Source organism: Podarcis tiliguerta (genome assembly GCF_965153285.1).
Source record: "Podarcis tiliguerta genome assembly, chromosome: 2".
Classification (NCBI taxonomy): domain Eukaryota; kingdom Metazoa; phylum Chordata; class Lepidosauria; order Squamata; family Lacertidae; genus Podarcis; species Podarcis tiliguerta.
The window spans coordinates 115,557,082-115,577,021 of NC_139535.1; the positions used below are offsets into that span (position 1 = coordinate 115,557,082).

Genomic DNA, 19,940 nt, shown 5'->3' on the forward strand with positions numbered 1-19,940 from the left:
TGGTGTGAAGAGAAACATTGACACCTGATAATGTCCGCAGATCAAGCTGCTCTTTAAAGCACATATATGAAAAGCCGTAAGTGATGGTACAAAATGGTAACTTTAACTGACAAGCAGGTGATGCTCCTCCTAAGAGCAGCTGGGAGGAGCTACAATCCACACCAGGAAAATGACTCAGGAGGAGGAGATATGTGTTCCCTTTCTTCAGAAAGCCACTCCCGATCTCCGGAGGGGGGGGTTGCGGGATCACGCCCACGACCACACTCTTGTGGGGCTGGGGCCAGCCCCGCGGGAATCAGGGATTCCCCCTTATTATTCATATGCTGCAGCGCCAGCCAATCGGCTGGCGGTAGGGGTGGGCCAACTAAAGGGCACTTAAGGTCGGGGCAGCCCTGGCTTGCCCCCTTTTCCTTTCTGCTTCAGCTGCGGTTTCCCACCCACCCACCCTCTAGGTTTTGCAATTGGACTTTGCTATGGGCTTCGGCTGGTTGCCGTCAGGGGCCTGGTAGGAGTTTTTCCATTTGGCTAATTGGCCTGAATTTTGAAGCCACTTGGTTTTTTCGCCTACCTCGTAGCAAAACTTCACAACTCCTTGGTTTTGGCGGTTAGGCATTGGCAAGGGTTTTGTTATGCAAATGAGGCTGGGGGGGAGGAACGCCATCACCTCCCCCAATTCGTGAAGGGTAGTTCATTAAAGGACTCCGAGGGGCGTCGCCTCGTCCGAAACCTACGGAGGCTAGGGCCTAAAGCGCGCCCCCGAGCGGTAACCCCTGGGGGAGTGCCCCAGGGATGTGCATCTCGGGGGCTCCCCCTGTTGGTGTTTAACCCTTCCCGGTTAGACTGGATAGTCTGTTAGGGCTAATGCCTAAAGCCAATACCGCTCTTACCTGTAATCAATAAAGTTGTGGCCATTTTTCGCCCATTAACCTAAACTCTGTTGTCCGGTGTCTTTATTTACCCATCTGTGGGAGGGGGCGGGAGTAGCCACGCAAATGCTGCCTGATCCAATCTAAAGATTAAGATAATTTTGAAGCTTCCGGGTTGGCGCTTCTGGATAATGGCGGGTTTCCTCCGTCTCGGAGGAAACCGCTCTCTAGAAACAAAGGTCTGACCGCCGCAGCAAGGCAGAGACCCACAAAAAACCACGGTTGGAGGAAGACTGTGGGCTTGGGATTCGGCACATGCCTTTTGCGCCTCCCCTACTCGCGGGGAGACCCGGTTTCGGGGCTCCGGAGCGACGTGGGGTGAGTGGCGCGACACATCGAATCGACTGCTACTTTCAGGGAGTGAAGCTGCACAGCTGTTACCAGAAAGCGCCGACTTTTCCTGTGGACATTTGGACTTAAATAAACTTCGTAAGTAAACTGAATTGGATTACAAAAATATCTGAATTCGGCACTTGAACGTGAAGGTTTAAACAGGAAGGCCACCTTCCGTTATGTAGAAAGATCAAAGCAAAGCCGCTGTAAGCTGGAGCTTTTGAAAAGTACTCTGTAAAGTATTAATTTTCATCATTCAAGTTTTTTGAGCACCCCCTCGGAAGCAGGGGAAGAGGGGGGGATTCTTTTGTGGACGATTGAGACCTGCAGGACAGTAAAAAGACGACCTAATTCACCACCGTCTCAAGCCTGGGATCGGGCTGTCAAAAGGCTTTATAACTTAAAAAATAACAATAACGGAGGAATGGAGTACACTTTGATGGAAGGATGAACAGAGATATATATTTTTAGGTACTGATTTCGTGGTATTTGGAAGGAAAAGGAACTGATCTGTAATTTTGTAACTGAAATTCGAATTGAAAATAACAAAAAGAAACTGTTGCCGATAGACGGAGCTTTAGAAACTGCGACTGTTACATTTTTGAGACGGAAAATTCCATGGAGGCTGCAAACAAGTGGCCTTGAAGAGTAGTAGATAACACTGGAAAAACAAGAAGAGTCTGGGAACATGGCTGATAGAATAACAGCTCTGTTGGAACAAATCACAAAGAAAGTGGGCACTCTTGAACAGAGCACCTCTGGTCTGAAACAAAATGTGTCTATTTTGGCACAGAAAGTGAGTAATTCAACAGGTGCGGTTCGGGAAGTGGAACCAACTTTACAAGGACAAGTATTGGAGAAGAGGATGGGACAATCAAAACCTGTTCTGTCTCTGCAAGAGGAATTCCATGTGGAAGCCCTAGTATCAGGGCCTCAAATTGATGGATATAAATTGAAGTTTGATGTCATGGAGGTTGAAGGACTGACTTGGAGAGGCAGTGCCCCATTTGGACTGAGTAAGGCAAGATGGATGGTTTATATGTTGGAGGGTGGCACTGCGGGAAAGCTTGGAAAAATGGATTTCCGCAATCTCAAAGAGACTGTGGAGTACGCTTTGGAATATTTTTTGGACCATAAATTGAAACATGGAGGTTGGGCAAGCGTGTTGAAAAGGAGTAAAGGAGACGTCGGGAAAGAAGTTCTTTGGGACTCAATTTTAGGCTTGCAAAGAAACTTGCAGGCAGACCAGAGAGAAGATTTAAGAGCCTCGGACATAAGGGAACCGGGTTGATGGAATTAATGGCTGACAGGAAAGACTGATAAAATTTGTAGAAAAGACTGGCAGAATCCGAAACCAGGGGGAAGAGATGGTGGGAAAAATTGGGAACTTTTAAAAATAGCATTTAGCATAACATTGAAGGATTAAGGACTTTTGGGAGATGGTGGAATGAATCTATTTGGCTTTAGTGGAAATAAGATAAAGATTTGAGATATTAGGATTTAAGGGTATACGATATTAGGATTTAAGGGTATAAGATTTAAGGTTTTTCTCTTTTCTCTTTTTATTAGATTGGAGTATAGATAATTTTCTAGATGTTGATGGGAAGATAAGGTTTAAATGGATTAAGGCAAATAAGCGAGTAAGCAGTGAAAGATGGAAAGAATTTGCTGATCTAATTAACAACTGGAATACAAAAAGGGAGGCGGGAGGAGGCCGAGGAAATAAGTTATTGAAAGATGGAATTTGAAAAATGGAACTGTTTTCTTTTTAAATGTTTTTGTTTTTTGTTTCCTTTTTTTTTGTTGGTGGGGTGGAGGGGGGGTGTTTTTATGTATTCTTAAATTTTTACTTTTTCTCTTTTTTCCTCTTTTTACTCTATTGTATTTGGTCTTTTTTAACTTTATCTTTGTATTTGTGGAAATTCGAAAAAATATTATTATTTTAAAAAAAAATAAAGATTAAGATAATTTCTCCACAGTGGCTGCTGAGACTGAGACAACAAGGGACATTATTGTACTATTGTTAATAAATGATATAAATAATTTATTAATGATACAAACCCCTCTTTCCTCTCATCGCCCTCTCATAAACACCCTCTCAGTGTTCCATGCATGCTATATTCTACACGTATTATGTCTTATTAATTTTATAGCAAAATCACTATAAAATCTCCTAACCAACCTGTGCAAAACGTAGGCCCAAACTACAGACTCCATTCTCTGACAGCATGCAGGGAAATCAGGGGGCTGCTGGGCAAATTGATGTCCATACTATCCTCCACTTTAGTGCTGTGCTCATTTGACAGAGGGCAATGACTGAAGTTGCAAGAGTGTCTGTGCAGGGATCCTAAGCACTAAGTGAGCAAAAGATGTGTGGGATAGAAGTTAAGATGGGTGCCTTGACTTAAGAGCGTCATCCTTGGCATATAGTGCATAGGCCACACACACACACACACACACAGCACTCACAAGAATGCAGATATACCCACATTTCCAAAGAATTGTGTATATCCAATTATTAGGGCAGGTGGGGACCTGGAACAATAAGAATAATTTTTTCTTCTCACACAGGGCTCTGGGGTTTGGTGAACAATGCAGCCATTGCTGCCCCATCAGCTCCCAGTGAGTGGCTGACCAAAGATGGCGTTGCAAAGGTGATTGACGTCAACTTTCTTGGGATGATTGACATGACGCTACACATGCTGCCCCTGGTGAGAAGAGCCAGAGGGAGGGTAGTCAACATGTCCAGTATAATGGGACAATTGGCAGGCTTTGCAGTACCCTATTCTGCATCCAAGTACGGCGTGGAAGCCTTCTCTGACATCCTGAGGTAAAAATGATAGTTCTGTATCTTCCTCTTTCTCCTTGCTTTAGTGGGATGTCTGCTTCTCCAGCTAAGTTTCAAGCAGAGGACAGCAATGAATAAAGAGCAGGTGCTGGGACATGTGGACTGCACCAGAGACTTACCAAGTAATCAGCAGGGGTTTGCACACCTAAGTCAGCTCTTTTCCTTGAGGAAACAATTTAATGTACCAGCAAGAGTTGTAAGCACCAACCTCCTGGTGGCTGCCTCTGAATATGCCTGATGCCCGGTCATAGACAATGCCCTGGTGTCTCAAGACAGAAGAAGACATGAGGCTGCATTTCAAAACACATCTCCCTCTCTCCCTTCTTCTTCTTCTTCTTCTTCTTCTTCTTCTTCTTCTTCTTCTTCTTCTAGGAAAGATGTTCTATTCCATGGTAGCCAAATCATGATCTTCCTTATTATTCTGGTTCAGTAAGAAGACGTGTTTCTTGATTTTTCCTCCTCAATTCAGGCGAGAGATGCATCCTTTCGGGGTCCGAGTCAGCATTATTGAACCCGGTTGTTTCAAAACACCCATGCAGTCAAAGATGGTAGAGAGCTACAAGAATGCATGGAGCCAAGCCCCTTCTGACATCAAGGAAGCCTATGGGCAGCGCTACTTTGAGTCCAGTGAGTAGAAATGGGCGGGGGGAACAATTCAGTTTGGTTTGCAATGTGTGAAAGTGTTGAGAGCAGTAATGAGTTAAACTGCTGTGCCTCGGCTCTGAAAGGGAGGGCTTACCAGGGACGTAAGCCAGGAAGACCCTGATGTTGGGAAAGATGGAGGGCACAAGGAGAAGGGGATGACAGAGGACGAGATGGACAGTGTTCTCAAAGCTAGCAACATGAGTTTGACCAAACTGCGGGAGGCAGTGGAGGACAGGAGTGCCTGGCGTGCTCTGGTCCATGGGGCCACCAAGAGTCGGACACGACTAAACAACAACAATCAGCTGCTGCTAAAGGTTCTGTCTTAAAGCAACAGAATATGTTCCCGATGCTCCTCCTTAGATTTAGACCTCCTAGGCAGAGAAATCCAGAAGCTAACATATCCTTTCAGAACCCAAAATATTTAGGTTATCTCCTGTGAAGTTATAGGGCAGCATACAAATTAAATAAATAAATAAATGCAGAAATAAATGCATATATATTTTTGTACCACTAACTTTTCTCGTTTCCTATATCACAGGTCTCAGATTATTGAAATTCTTCTCCTTCGCCAGCAGCAGCAACTTTCAACTGGTCATGGACTCTATAGAACATGCCCTGACATCCTGCTCCCCTCGCATCCGCTACTGTCCAGGATGGGATGCCAAACTCTTATACGTTCCTCTCTCTTACTTGCCAGCCTCCATTCGTGACTTCGTGTGGAGATGCATTTGGCCCAAACCAGCACAAGCCGTGTAGAATATGCTGAAGAAACGTGTCAGTTCTCCAAATGAACCAAGGAAGTCTTTGCACTATTAACGATGTTCCGTTGTTTCTCTTTTCTGAAGTTCTAAACCAGTGGTTCTGATACTTTTCTTCCCACGGACCACTTGAGAATTGCTGAAGGTCTTGCTGGACCATGGTAGGGTGCTCAGTGATTTTTAATTGTAGTTTATTGCTTCTTTTATTTCTTTATATATACAATGTATTTTATTGCATTACAAATTCTAGATTAGTAGTCTATTAAAATATTTATCTGTTGCAATGTAATGTCCTACTCAGTAAGCATTTCTCTCACACCACACAGATGCACCACTGAAAAACTGGTTTGATGTGGCATTTGGCCTATAGTTCCAGGAAACAAATTAATACCTTTGGTCGATCCCCAAAGTACACTGAGTTAAAGGCAGGATCATGATATTATCTCAGGGTTAACCTCAGTGTCCCAATGACTTCCTCATGAATGAGTTTGGCTGCAAGGCAGTGGAGGTTTAGAACCAGAGTTTTCCTTCTCCAGGACTGGCTACCTTCCCTTTTGGAAATGTGTGGGGCCCTGTCTCAGTTCTGGCAGCAACAACCAAGGTCGCCCAGAGTCACCGGGGAAATAATATGTCTTTGTTTAGCTCCATGAGTAAGGAAAAGAGGGTGGGGGATTCTGAGCACCATGTGGGTGGGGTGGGCCCAGGGATTCTGAAGGAAGTGTGGGATATAAAGCTGTCAGTCTAGTCCAACATTCCAAGACGACTAACTGCCTCTACGTGGCAGGTAGTTTTGTCAGTTGGTCGGATGGTTGGTTGCTGCTAGGAGTTTTAACTGGTAACTGCTCGGTTGCAGTCTTCTCATGATTCACTACTATCTAAACCTGCCTTCAGGAACCACTCTGTCAACCCGAATGAATCTGAAAGTAAAGTAGTTTATGTTAATATGATTCAGATTCATATGTGTTTACTTTAAGAGGGACAGAAAGGGATTATCAACTAGGAAGGTGTAATTATTGATAGGACTCAAATGAGTTAGCAACCCGCTTGTCGCTGCATATACTCAAACAGGGGATCGTTTAAACGCTTCCACAGGAAGTGCCCCCAGATAAAGCCTGGTGGAAAGATTTTGAGTTGGAATATGGGGCAGGGGATGTCCAGGGGGGAGATTCCCCATTTGCCAGAGAGGAAGCAGCTGGGATCCTGTGTTTCAAGCAGCTGAAGAAATTGTCTAGGCGTGTGAGACTGGAGGCCCTGACCCACAACCCAGAAGGAAGGAGAGCAGAATACTGGACCCAACATGGACTGAAAACTGTGTTCGATATACAGGGGAAGAAGAGGAGGAGGAGGAGGAGGAGGAGGAGGAGGAGGAGGGGTTTGGATTTGATATCCCACTTTATCACTACCTGAAGGAGTCTCAAAGCAGCTAACATTCTCCTTTCCCTTCCTCCCCCACAACTAACACTCTGTGAGGTGAGTGGGGTTGAGAGACTTCAGAGAAGTGTGACTAGCCCAAGGTCAGCGAGCAGCTGCATGTGGCGGAGCAGGGAAGCAAACCCGGTTCACCAGATTACAAGTCTACCGCTCTTAACCGCTACACCACACTGACTCTCCCAAAATTATGGGAAAACCTAGGCAGGCTACCACAAAGCGGGGGGGAGAGAGGTGAAAGCTAAGAGAATACGGAAGGTTTGGGTGGGTGGGTTGGTTGGTTGGTTGGTTGGTTGGTCATCATAACCTCCAATCCCCTACACTCATCCTTCTGAATTTTTGCAAGTTACCTTCCTATGAACACCTTTATGATGTATGAGCAGACCCCAGTTAAGAAACTTGGGTGCAGCAAGATTAGGATCTGTCATCTTCACAGAAAAGATCTGGGGCATTCTAGGTACATGGGATGTGGTGGAGGCTGGTCCACTAGGTCTTCTGGAAGCCTGACCTACCAAATCTTTCCCCATCCACCATACAAATGATTGGACATCTTTGTTCTATTCCTACATATGTCAGAATAGAGGGAAAGGGTTGAACAAAATCTTTTAAAATATATATATACATTTTTATTAGTTTTTACATATATTTTCCAAACAGAACATATCATCTCATCTCATTTTATACAACATTTTGGCTATTTTAGCCTGAGACTTCCATCAACCACGTCTAATGATTTTCAAACCTCATCTCTTAATCTTACATTTGTTATCCTATCTTTTACTTTTAATCATCCATAAAGTCCATTCTCATAAATCTTTTCTGCAATATTTCATATAGTTCTCCTTACAAAACTTCTTGTAGTCCTACAAACGTAGTCAGTTGGTTACAATTGTCTTTCAGGTCACTCGTATATTTACTCCAATTTTTCAAGAATTTCTGGTCCCACTGGTTTGGAATTCTCCCTGTCATCTTATCCAATTCTGCGTGGTCCATCAATTTCATCTGCCATTCCTCTTTCGCCAGTAGTTCTTCCTGCTTCCATTTCTGTGCCAATAATATTCTTGCAGCAGTTGTCGCATATAAAAACAGTTTTTTATCTTGTCTTTTAATGTCAGAGCCTACAATACCAAGTAAAAATGCTTCTGGGTTTTTTTATAAATATAAACATCTTTTTCATCTCATTATAAAACATTTCTCAGAAACCTTTCACTTTCTTACATTCCCACCACAGATGATAAAAAGTGCCTTCCTTTTCCTTACATTTCCAACATTTATTGCTTATTTTATACATTTTAGCTAATTTCACTGGTGTAATATACCATCTATACAACATTTTCATTACATTTTCCTTCAAAGCATTGCATGCAGTAAATTTTGTTCCTTCTTTCCATAATTTCTCCCAGTCTTTTAGCTGTATATTATAACCAAAGTCTTTGGCCCAATGTATCATAACCGACTTAACCTCTTCATCTTTCAAATGCCATTCCAACAGCAATTTATACATTTTTGACAATGTTTTAAATTTGTTATTTAATATTTCCATTTCAAATTTTGACTTAATGTAACCAAATCCATTTTTCTTTAAATCTTCTTTAAACATTTCATTAATTTGGCGATAGGGCAACCAATCATTTACATGTTCTTTTACCTCTTCATAAGGTTTAATTTTCCAACTATTTCCTTCTTCTCTTACTAACTTTTCATATGTGGCCCAATTTTTACTCATATTTATCTATTTTACACTCATTGCTTCCAAAAGTGGCAACTACCATGGTGTTTTACGTTCTAATAGGTTTTTATACCTATCCCATATTTCATATAGAGATCTTCAGAATATGTGGTTTCCAAATCCTTTAGGCACTTTTGTTTTGTCATACCATAAATATGCGTGCCAACCAAACCTATGATCAAATCCTTCTAAATATTTTCTAACAACATTCCTTCAACCAATAGAGGCAGGATGCTTCATAGTATAACTTCAAGTCTGGCAAGGCAAAGCCCCCTCTTTTACTAATATCCGTTAACAATTTAAATTTAATTCTTGGTTTCTTCCCCTGCCAGATGTATCTTGAAATTATTTCCTGCCACTCCTTAAATATAGCTGCCCCTTTGATTATCGGAATTGATTGGAACAAAAATAATTTTTTTGGTAGTACATTCATTTCTTCAGTTTTCCTTATACTCTTTAGGAGGACCTCCAGTACCGATATGAATAATAATGGTAACAATGGACACCCTTGTCTTGTACCTTTCATAATTTCAATATATTCTGTTATAACATTATTTACTATCAAATTCGCTTTTTGATTTGAATATATTGCTTTTATTCCTCTTATAAACAATTGTCCCATGTCCATTAATTCTGAAAAAATTATCATAAATTCCCAAGATATATTATCAAAAGCCTTCTCTGCATCCACAAATATTAATATTTTGGTTAACTTTGACATCATTTGATTTTTTTAATTAGCTTTTTCTCATTTTTCATCATCTGATTTAAAATTTCCATTTTTTTCTTCTCTGTTATCTTTTTCTTAATACTATTTTGTTGTATGAAGAATCCTTGCATCAACGCTTTGCTTGTCTCCCACACCGCACTCATTTTTGTTTCTCCATTACTATTATTCACAAAATACTCTGTTAAGACCTTCTGTGCTGCCTCATTTATTACTTGATCATCTAACAAACTTTCATTTAAAAAGGTAAAGGTAAAGGTACCCCTGCCCATACGGGCCAGTTGTGTCCAACTCTAGGGTTGCGTGCTCATCTCACTCTATAGGCCGTGAGCCGGCGCCATCCGAAGACACTTCCGGGTCATGTGGCCAGCGTGACGAAGCTGCAGCTGGCGAGCCAGCACCAGCGCAGCACACGGAAACGCTGTTTACCTCCCGCTATAAAGCGGTACCTATTTATCTACTTGCACTTAAGAGTGCTTTCGAACTGCTAGGTGGGCAGGAGCTGGGACCGAACGATGGGAGCTCACCCCACCACAGGGATTCGAACCGCCGACCTTACGATCAGCAAGTCCTAGGCACTGAGGTTTTACCCACAGCGCCACCCGCGTCCCTAAAGTTGTATGATACTGCTTTAAATGTTTCATGAAAATGGGGCGAAAGAGTCTTGAGGCATTGTAATCCAAAAGTGTCTTTGGTTGAATCTCAATTTTTATAACTCTAGGTATTAGTTCGCTGGATGTCCAAACATAGTTCTGTTTGTGATGGCGTGGGTTTCGGATTCAGATGCTGAACCTGAGGAATCCCAGCCTGCACAGGATTCCCCACCTACAGAACCAGCTGAGCCGGGGCTGGGGCATGAGCCCGAAGGGTCCTCACCTTTGCTGGATCCTCAGGTGCAGGCACCAGCTGAGTCTGCTCTGGCTCCAGAGGGGGTGGAGGACCCACTGCCTGCAGGTGCTCCACTCTCAGCCCCGTCTGGGAAGCTGAGGTTGCCTCTGGGTCCGGTAACCCTCCAGCTTCTCCTGAGCTGCAGAGGCTCAGGGCAGAGAGGCAGAGGGAACTATGTTTCCGCAGGAGGAGTGCTTGCCTCCAGGCCAGGAGAAGTGAGTCACCTGAGGATCGGGGCCACCCTGTGCCTCAGGGCAGATAAAAGTCCGTCCCAAGTGGTGGGAGCAACTTCATTGGTTGTCAGTTCCTGCCCGTACCCTGTCCTGCTATCCTGCCAGAGCTCCTGACCTCACCCGACTACCTGCCCTGCGTCCAGCTGCAACTTATTCAGACTACCTCCATACTGCAACATCAGCCTCTGACTGGACTCGGACCTTGCCTCTCAGTTAGCCCATGGGACCAGCATGCTGTTCTTGCGGCTGATTGATTTGGCTCTGAAAAGTGAGTAAATTGTTTTTCTAATGGGTGTCTCAGTCTCCAAACATCTACCAGATTACAACTTTCTACTAAAGAGAAGAAAGTTTTGGGTAACTTTCCTTCTTTTGATTTCATTTTTCTTCTTAATCTGTCCATTTCTAATGAAATTACCCCGTTCATGTCCCCCATTATTACAATTTTTTGATCAACATTGTCAAACAATTTCTCTTCTAAAGATTTATAAAATTCAGTCTTACAGCCGTTTGGTGCATAAATTCCAACAATTAAGTTATTCGCCTTGCCACGTGACTTGCACTGCAATCATCCTACCTTCCTTGTCCTTGAAGATTTGCCATGCTTCAAATTTGTGTTTTATATACAAAACTACCCCTCTCTTCTTACTTCCATCTGAAGATATAAATTCATTCCCTAGTTTTTTATTAACCAAAATTCTGTTTTCTATCTACTTGAGTCTCTTGTAAACAGATAATATCCAAATTCTTTTTCAACAAAACATGCCCAATTTTCTTTTATTTTTATTGTTTAAATCATTAACATTCCATGTCCACGCTTTTAATACCATCTTGATTTCTTTTACTATTTGTTAAAAGAAAAGAGAAAAGGTAGTTAAACCTGTCCTCCTCCTCCTCCTTCCTTATTATCTTCTTCTTCTAGGTCCGGGGTCGCTGCTGCTATCTTCTTCCTTGCCTAGCTCTTTGTATCTTCTCATAAATTTCTTTGTCTCATCCACATTTTTAAGTTGAGACCACTTTTCTTTGTAATAGAATGAGACCCCTTCTGGGAATTCCCATTTGAATTCAATATAGTTTTTTCTCTGTATTTGTGTCAGTCTTGTAAGGCTGGAATTTCATCAGGAGACGAAGTGGGATGTCCTTAAAAATAATTATAAATGTTCCATCAATACAGAGTCTTTGTTCTCTGTTTTTCTTCAGGATCAGATTCCTCATCTCTCTATCTTTAAATATGATCAAACAATCACCTGAGAATTTTTAAGCTTTAGTAGCTTTTGTTTTGATCCCGAATGCACTTTGAATTGTATTTGCTACCTCCTCTGCTTCCATACTTAACCATTGTGCAATCTCAATGATCAATTTTCTCATGATATTTCCCCCTGGTGTTTATGGAACCATTCTAAATCTCAAATTCATTTCTCTCTGCTTCATTTCATTTAAAGCAATAGCATCCCATAAGTCTTCCTGCGTCTTATTTCGGACACATCTCCTATGGTCTTTTCTTCCTCATTTTTCAACTCTCTCATTTCTCGCTGTGCCTGTTTCATTCCTTCTTCCAAGCTTTGCATCCTTTTACTTATCTCCTTCATCTGTTAAATCTAAGGAAGGTTTAGGGAATAGTTTACAACAATATGTTCCAGACTTCATTGTTAAGAAGAAGTATAAATGAGCTGGGCATCTTCCGCCACTTGTTTGGCTAATCCACAGATTTTGAAGCTTTCCCGAAAAAACCTCACAATAAAAACCAATAAGAAAAAATAAAATACAATATCTTGAGCCACTTGCTGGCTTAATTCCACACCGTTCCACGCAGTCACTATTCACTATAGAAGAAGAATCCCAGGAGTCCAAAAAACAACTTAAAGACAAGGGAGCAGTGGGGGGGAGTGCTAACACTCTCCTCTCCACACAGCTTCTCCCCAAGGTGTTCGGAGGTACGGCTATTTGTGGTTCGAGGACCCCAACCCCCCCGTGAGGTGGAAATAAACACACAAGGACACGTGGTATAAGGTTTATGGGCAAGGAAAAGGCCACAACTTTTATTGGTTACTGCAATGAAAAGGTATTGGCTTAGGCATTGGATGACCACAGCAGAGGGGTTGAACCACCAGTAGATGGAGCCAGTTGATGCCTATCCAACTATAGGCTCACCCATGATGTCACCGGGGGTCGTGCCATGGCCTCCAGCCAAGCAGGCATCGGACAGAATACACGACCGCCAGATTCCTTTAACGGAATACCCAAATCGAAGGCGTAGGCGATGGCCACACCTAGCCTTCCCACACAGCATAACACCCAAATCCAATGCCTAACCGCCACCCGAGCCGAAAAAGGCTCGCCGCCAATACCTTCAAAGCCGCAACCAATCCCTAACACTCCTGATAACGCTGTCCAACCATAAGTCATTCCCTTTGTCCGTGAGGTGAACCCCGTCATCCCGGTATAAGGCCCCATCGCCAATCCGGATGCGGTCATGACTGATAACTTGGCCATACAAAAAGCGCACCCAGCGGGACACGGCCCGGTTCATGACTTTCCTGGTTCTTTCAATGGCCATACAGCTCTGCGCACCACGCCAAACAGTTCTTTTCAGGAGGGAGGACCAAAACACCATCGTTCCGGGGCACAAGGCCGCAATTTCGTCCATATCATTCCTTATGGCCCAAGATAAGTCCACACTTTTCCTTGATCAGAATGCCCAAGCACGCGGCTGTTGTGGCGGCGCCGAACCTGAACGAATGCGCCACGTAATCCCTTGAGGGTAAAAACCGCAAGCTTCAATGGCCTTGCGGAGCACCCTTGAAAACTGGTGTCTTAACAGAGGAGATCCATCCTTGTGGACCAGAAGTGGACCGGGACCGGGAGGGCGCAGGCGGAGGACTCATGCGGGCCTCATACTTGGACCAGCAGATGGACCTCAGCTTTAAACGGATCTGAGAAAGTAAGCCATACGATATAGGCTTACGGCCCCTGGCCCTTGGAGGTTGCAGCCTACTCCATCCCTCTATGGCTCGGCGAACTAGGAAGTCACTGCATGGGTCAGACGAAAACGTGGCTTTGGTGGAGAAGCTAATGGCAGCTACGTGAATCTTAAGGGTTTTTGGGGCCCGACCCAGATCATCAAGGTGGGAAAGGTATCTTAGGACGTCGTCGGTGGACGGTGGCACACTAGGGCCGGTACCGGATAACCCCATCCTGAAGCCCAGGAAATCGCACCAGGCCTTCTTGTAAGACCTGAGGGTGGAGGGTGCGACAGACGCTAATACTCCCTTAATCATTTTGCGTCTCCAACGTTCCACAGGTGCTCCGGAAAGGGTTCGGGCAACAGTTGTGCTCCAGGTGCAAGCGACCGGAAGCGAGGCATCTGAAAGCGAGACAAAGCATCCGCAATATTATTATTGATACCGGGTATGAATTTGGCCGAAAAGATTATGTTATACTCGAGGCACCGGAGCACGAATGACCGCAGGAGGGCCGCTACCCTCGTAGATCGAGATGACTGCCTTTCTAAGATTTTCACCACCGCCTGGTTGTCGGTTCTGAAACATACCCGACGATTTTGAAACTCCTTTGTCCAGATGTGCACCGCGACCACTATCGGAAAAAACTCAAGAAAAGTCAGGTCTCACGTGATAGCCTCACCCTGCCATCCTGCTGGCCACCGCTGAGCACACCATCGCCCCCTAAAGTACACACCAAAACCTAGCGACCCTGCCGCATCCGATTGGACCTGAAAATCTGAAGTTAAGAATATCCTGTCATAGCGAGACTCCATTATAATTATCTAAGAAGGTCCCCCAAACCTCCAGGTCTTCCTTGACCGATTTCGGGAGTCTAACCCTGTGGTGCGGATGATTGCGGCCTACTGACAGCCTGGCCAAGCGGGTGCAGAAGGGGCGTCCCGGGGAGATCACCCTGCAAGCGAGGTTAAAATGACCTAATAGGGACTGGATCTGCCTAAGGGTAATCTTTTTTAGCAGAAGGGTGGCCCGGATTATTTCCCTAAGGCTGTCAATTTTTTCCCTAGGTAAGCGGGAGGATTGAGCGACGGTATCTAACTCGATGCCCAGATACGTGAGGCAAGTAGTGGGTCCCTCTGTTTTCTCCGCTGCGAGAGGAACACACAAGTCCTGCGCCAAGGCCGCAAAGGCGTCCAATAGAGAGGCACATTCCCCGGTGTCGGGCCTCCCCACGAAGAGAAAGTCGTACGTGAGGCAAGTAGCAGGGCCCTCGGTTTTCTCCGCTGCGAGGGGAACGCCCAGGTCCTGCGCCAAGGCCGAAAAGGCCTCCAGCAGTGAGGCGCATTCCCCGGAGCCGGACCTCCCCACGAAGAGAAAGTCGTCCAAATAGTGCGTAACCCCAATGGAATTTGTTTTAAATCTTAAGGCCTAATCCAAAAAGGTGCTGAATGTTTCGAAAGCCGAACAGGCTACAGAGCAGCCCATTGGCATGGCCTTATCCACATAATATTTACCTTGAAATATGCACTGGCAAAAGGCGGAAAGCCGATTCAATATCACACTTCGCCAAAAGGGCCCCCTTGACCAAAACTCCTGATCAATTTAACCGCGTGATCGAAGGTGGCATACTTCACCGAGCATAACTCTGGTGGAATGGCGTCATTTACTAAGCCGCCCTTCGGATAGGATAAATTGTGAATGAGCTGAAATTCCCTGGGATTCTTCTTCGGCACGATGCCCAAGGGCGATCTATGCAGGTTTGGGAAGGGTTTTGTTGTTGTTGTTGTTGCTGCTGTTGGTTTTGTTGTTTTTGTTTTTGTTTTGTTTTGTTTTGTTTTTTTGATACTGTAAATGTCAGGTTTCAGTTTCACTCTAGCTAGAAATAACTGCTACATATGCAACATGTTCTAGAAGATTGCCAAAGGTGAGCTCTTAGCCAAAGCGTTATCCACTTCAGTGTTATTTCTCACAAAACTAGCAATTTGTTTACTAACTATACATGTTCCCTAATATGGTTAACGGACTGAAATTATGCGATTCCGACTGTTGGGCTTAAAGGCTTACTAGATTCTAGGACTGAGGACTAAATCATTATTGTACTTCTTTGCAATTTTGCCCACAGCTGCCCTGCTCATTTGGAGAACAGGGAATGGATCTGGAACACTTCAAAGCAGTACCATTGCTCCCATGTGTCTTCCTGTTTGGGCTGTCATTTTGTTAAAGCTGTGGTCTTGCTCTTGTAGTTGATCTGGGAGAAAAGGCAGGTTCCCCAGGAAAAAATAATTCCTGTATGAGGTGTTATGGAATGATACATTTGGTTGCCTAATAATCCCCAAAGGGGAAGTGGGTCTGGGAAGGGGTGCCTCTGTCTGGAGACCAAGGAGGGGCTAAGTGGCGGCCCTGTTGGGTTCATCCCATAGTGTATGCCATAGTGTGACTCCAGAGGCAGAGCTAGCTGCTCTGGCACCCAAAGTGGCACACATGGTGGGGTGGGGCTAGCTACCCTTGGGGTGGGGCAAGCGTCCTTTCCCTTACTGACTTCTGATTAGTAGAGTCCTACGTGGTTAAGGAGCCAACTACTAGGATTCTAAAACCCTCTGAGAAACCCTTCCAAAGATAGGATGCTGCACTTCCGTCCGGATGGATAGACAAGTGGTTGAGGAGAGGAGAAAGCTGAATTTGAGAAAATGCTAGACCCAGAAGGACTTTATCGATGGTTCCCTGCTGCGGGGGTTCGTCTGGAACTAGAGTGGTGAAAGCCCCGACCTCCCCGAAAGAGCCGCTTCCCTTTGTAACACACTGTGGCTGGGTGAGCCCCTGCACATCTCTCACACACGTGCGGGTACTTACAAGACTGCCTTTGGCATTGCCCTTTATTGAATTACCCGCACACCTTACGTTTTAAATCCTTCTAAGGTCCAGCTTTCCAGTGCGATACACCTCTGATGGCTTCTTCTCGACATAAAGGGTGTAAGCCATTCTGACTCGTCATCACCGGCTGATGAGGTGCCTGATTCTGGAAGCTAGACCCTGGGCTGCTTATTCTGCAAAGAAACTAGAAGAACTGGAAGCCTCCGGGTTATTGATACGGGCCGGCAGCCTCCACGCAGGCGCCCCGATGCGGTTCTGAAAGTCAGTCGTCACCGAGCAAGCCCAAGACCTAGTTTGCACAGCCGCCGTTCCTGACTGAGGGCTTGGGCCTGCACCTGGGTTGTTTAAAGGCTGGAACTGGTTTGCGAAACAAGGAAGTAAGAAACGCAAGGCAAATAGAACTAAAGAATAGCTAAGAGAAAGCGCTGCTCATAGTCAACAATGAATGATCTGAAAGCATTGAGGAAATGCGAAATGGGTTTGGGTTTATTATTATGACGGTCGCCAGCAGCAGTGTGTGCTGGTGCTGCACCCGTGCGCTTCCTCTTGGGCGCCATGAGCTGCTCTGTGCACTAGTAAAATGCGCCTACTATTTATTTTGTCACTAATTACTTTATTTTATTTTAAATTTAATTTTCATTTATTTATTTATTTATTAAATATTATTATTATTTATTATTATTATTATTATTAATTATTTATTATTATTATTTATTATTATTATTTATAATTATTTATAATTATTATTATTATTATTTATAATTATTATTATTATTTATTTTTCAAATTTATTTTATTTATTATTTTATTTTATTATTGTTGTTGTTATTTTTAATTAGTATTAATATCACCAATCAATTAATAACTTGACTGTAAATAAATGTTAGTAAACAATTATTGTGCATCAATAAAGTTCGGAGCACGGTTGATGAATTAACTATTAATCAATAGTATCTCAATTAATAGCCAATGGATTTATAGCTATGAGTAGGAATTACTATTATCAATTGCTCCGCGTAAATGCTGACAAAATGAACAATAACCAGCAACCTTGGCATTATCAGCATTATGCTCCAACCAGTTGAGCTATCCAGGCTCTTAAGTTGCCCCCTTTAAATGATAGGCAAATCTAGGCGCAAAGCAATGCCAAGTAATCAAACAGAATTGAAAATAACTGCTTACAAGGAGATGCTCAGAAGCTGCAGCCAAAATAAGAGAAAAGGAAATCAGTAAGATTCCACACCAGCAGCCCTGCTGGAGAAACTTTATCAAACAAAGGAAACTTTGCCAAACAAAGAAAAGTAAATCTTTGCCCACAAGGTCAGCTCAAGACCAGTTGAGGGAAATAAGGGTGCTTAAACAGACAAAAGACTGTAATTGGTCAAATTGCTGGTTAGTTAAACTGACAATGCAACTAGAGCTGCTGAACTGCCAGGTGCATAAAGACAATGCCTCCCAAAATGCTGGTCACTCAGAGAGCAATCAAGCCTGCCCCAGCAGTTGAAAAACCTGTCTGGCAACTGTGATTACTCAGGCAAGAAGCAAAGGAGAAGGAAAGGGGGGGGGAGAGTTGGGAGGGAGGAGGGGGGGTGTAAAATGAACATGCCGGGCAAGGAAAATCTTTTTGAAGAAAAGGAAAAATAGCTGCCATTACAGTGAGCCAAAATAAAGTGGAAATATAAACGGTGTATTAACCTGGACTTTTCATTAAGGTACCATAAGCCGTAACCTTTGTTGTTGTTGTTGTTGTTGTTATTGTTTAAAAGTGGTTTTCTTTAGGGAGCCTGTACTGGCAAGTGAAGCCAATGACAAGAACCAGGCAAAGGCACACCTTCAAAGGTTCTAAACGTATGAACGTGTAGTGCTGAGGAATGGTTGCCTGATCAGAAACCCTGAATTGTCCACCCCAAGCTCTGCCTTATTTCTATCCCCCAAGCATCAAGCAAAGGGGGGGGGTGGCTTAGAGAAACCAAGAGGGGTGAGGTTTAAGCGCGCAGTCTTTCCCAAGCCTTTATAATTTACAGGGGGCTCCCGATTTAAGTGGTACCAATGGAAGGGATGGCAGGGTAAATTAAACCCACGCTAGAAGAGTAATAAATCAATAAACGGCAGGCACAAACACACGCTGCAAGCACACACACACAACTTAAAATTAGAGAGGAACAGGAAAAGGAACCCTGATGATCATCTAGTCCAACCCAGGCAATGCAGAAATATTCAGCTGTCCCATACAGGGATCAAACTTGCAACCTTGGCATTATCAGCACCATGCAGTCAACCAGACCAGCCACACAATTGGACAGGCAAGGGCAATAGAGGGGAAATGTACAAGCACCCTGGCAAAAAATTAAAATAAAACGCACAGCTACCAAGCAGAGGCAGGGAAGACAAGCGAGGAGACAAGGGAGAAAGAAAGATGGAGCCACACTCACACTCAGACCTCACCGGGGGCATGTGCTGGGCAAGGGAACAAGCTGCAGCTTAAGAAAGGTAATTCGCACTTAGACCACACAAACAAATCAAGCAGCAGGAGAGGGGGGAAATGGAATGTTAAATATAGATTTTTACCTGGAAAAAAGAGGACACAGCAAGGCAAACCTGGATTTTTAAAAGCAGTAAAGCAATGAGCGCACGCAAGCCTCCTAAAGTTAAAAGGCAAGCCAGGAAGCAGGCAGCCTCCACACACACAGACCCCCCAACTCCAAACCTCGTGGCTCTTCCCTGTGATGACTGTGATGACTCCTAGCTGATGACTCTCGGAGCGGCGACGACGAAAAGAGGCTGAGGGGGGGCCGGCGCCTGAAGATAAAGGATGGCTAGGCACGCCCCTGCTAGGGGCGGCTCCAGGTGGGAGCCACCCCCTGGGCGTGAGGCACCGGCCAGGTGAGCAGGAAGGGGCAGGGGCTCAGGCCCCTGCGTGGGCGGGGGTTGGAGCTCCCGCCCACAACCACTCCCCTCCCCTCTGGGGAGGAGAGTCTTTCATAAAGTTTTAAATAGGTCTATCTATGCCGGACATTTGCAGGTCCTGCTAAAAGAAAGCTGCTATTTGGCTTCATTTCCCCTTAACAGTTTTTAATTTCAATCTACGCAGTTCCACAAAATTGAAAGTAAAAGTTCCCAGGAAGCCCTCCCCCCTCCCTGCCCCACGATATCCAAAAAGTCACAAAAGAATGTATAATATATCCAGATTAAGAGGTTTTTTCACGCCTTCTCAGTAAATGTTCAATGTTTTCAAATAAGGAACAACTGTAATTATGAATCTTATATCTCCGCTGTAGGAAAGTTAAATAGAGTCAAGTTCTCTAGGAAATTCATGCAACCACCTTCAGATCACAAACAGAGCTGACCTCCTTTTTTGCACCCCACTGTCTTCAAAATTATTATAACACCAATTTTTTTTATGTGTATGCAATTATACATTTTCTTTCTTTGTATCTCTGTGACTTCCCTCCACCTGTGCTTAGCATCATTTAATTATTTTTATATCATTTAATATTGTGTTAAAGAGATACATTATACATATTAACCCATAAAATCTTTGTTTTATTTTTTAACCTTAACTTTGCGAATTTCAGTCTATGCATATCAATAAATTTA

The 19,940-nt window shown here is 44.0% G+C and overlaps 3 protein-coding genes across 6 annotated transcripts in view; 2 read left to right on the forward strand and 1 right to left on the reverse strand.

Moving 5' to 3' along the window:
* LOC310671572 (retinol dehydrogenase 16-like) overlaps window positions 1–19,940 on the reverse strand; it is a 160,254-nt gene that overhangs the window by 48,236 nt on the left and 92,078 nt on the right. The window lies entirely within an intron of this gene.
* Window positions 1–19,940, forward strand: part of PRIM1 (DNA primase subunit 1) — an 85,600-nt gene that overhangs the window by 5,286 nt on the left and 60,374 nt on the right. The window lies entirely within an intron of this gene.
* LOC310671671 (17-beta-hydroxysteroid dehydrogenase type 6-like) lies at window positions 52–5,790 on the forward strand. Its single transcript, XM_083428069.1, has 4 exons — window positions 52–76; window positions 3,831–4,089; window positions 4,577–4,734; window positions 5,291–5,790. The coding sequence occupies exons 1-4, from the start codon at window positions 67–69 to the stop codon at window positions 5,506–5,508; spliced, it is 645 nt and encodes a 214-aa protein (XP_083284195.1). The 5' UTR covers window positions 52–66; the 3' UTR covers window positions 5,509–5,790.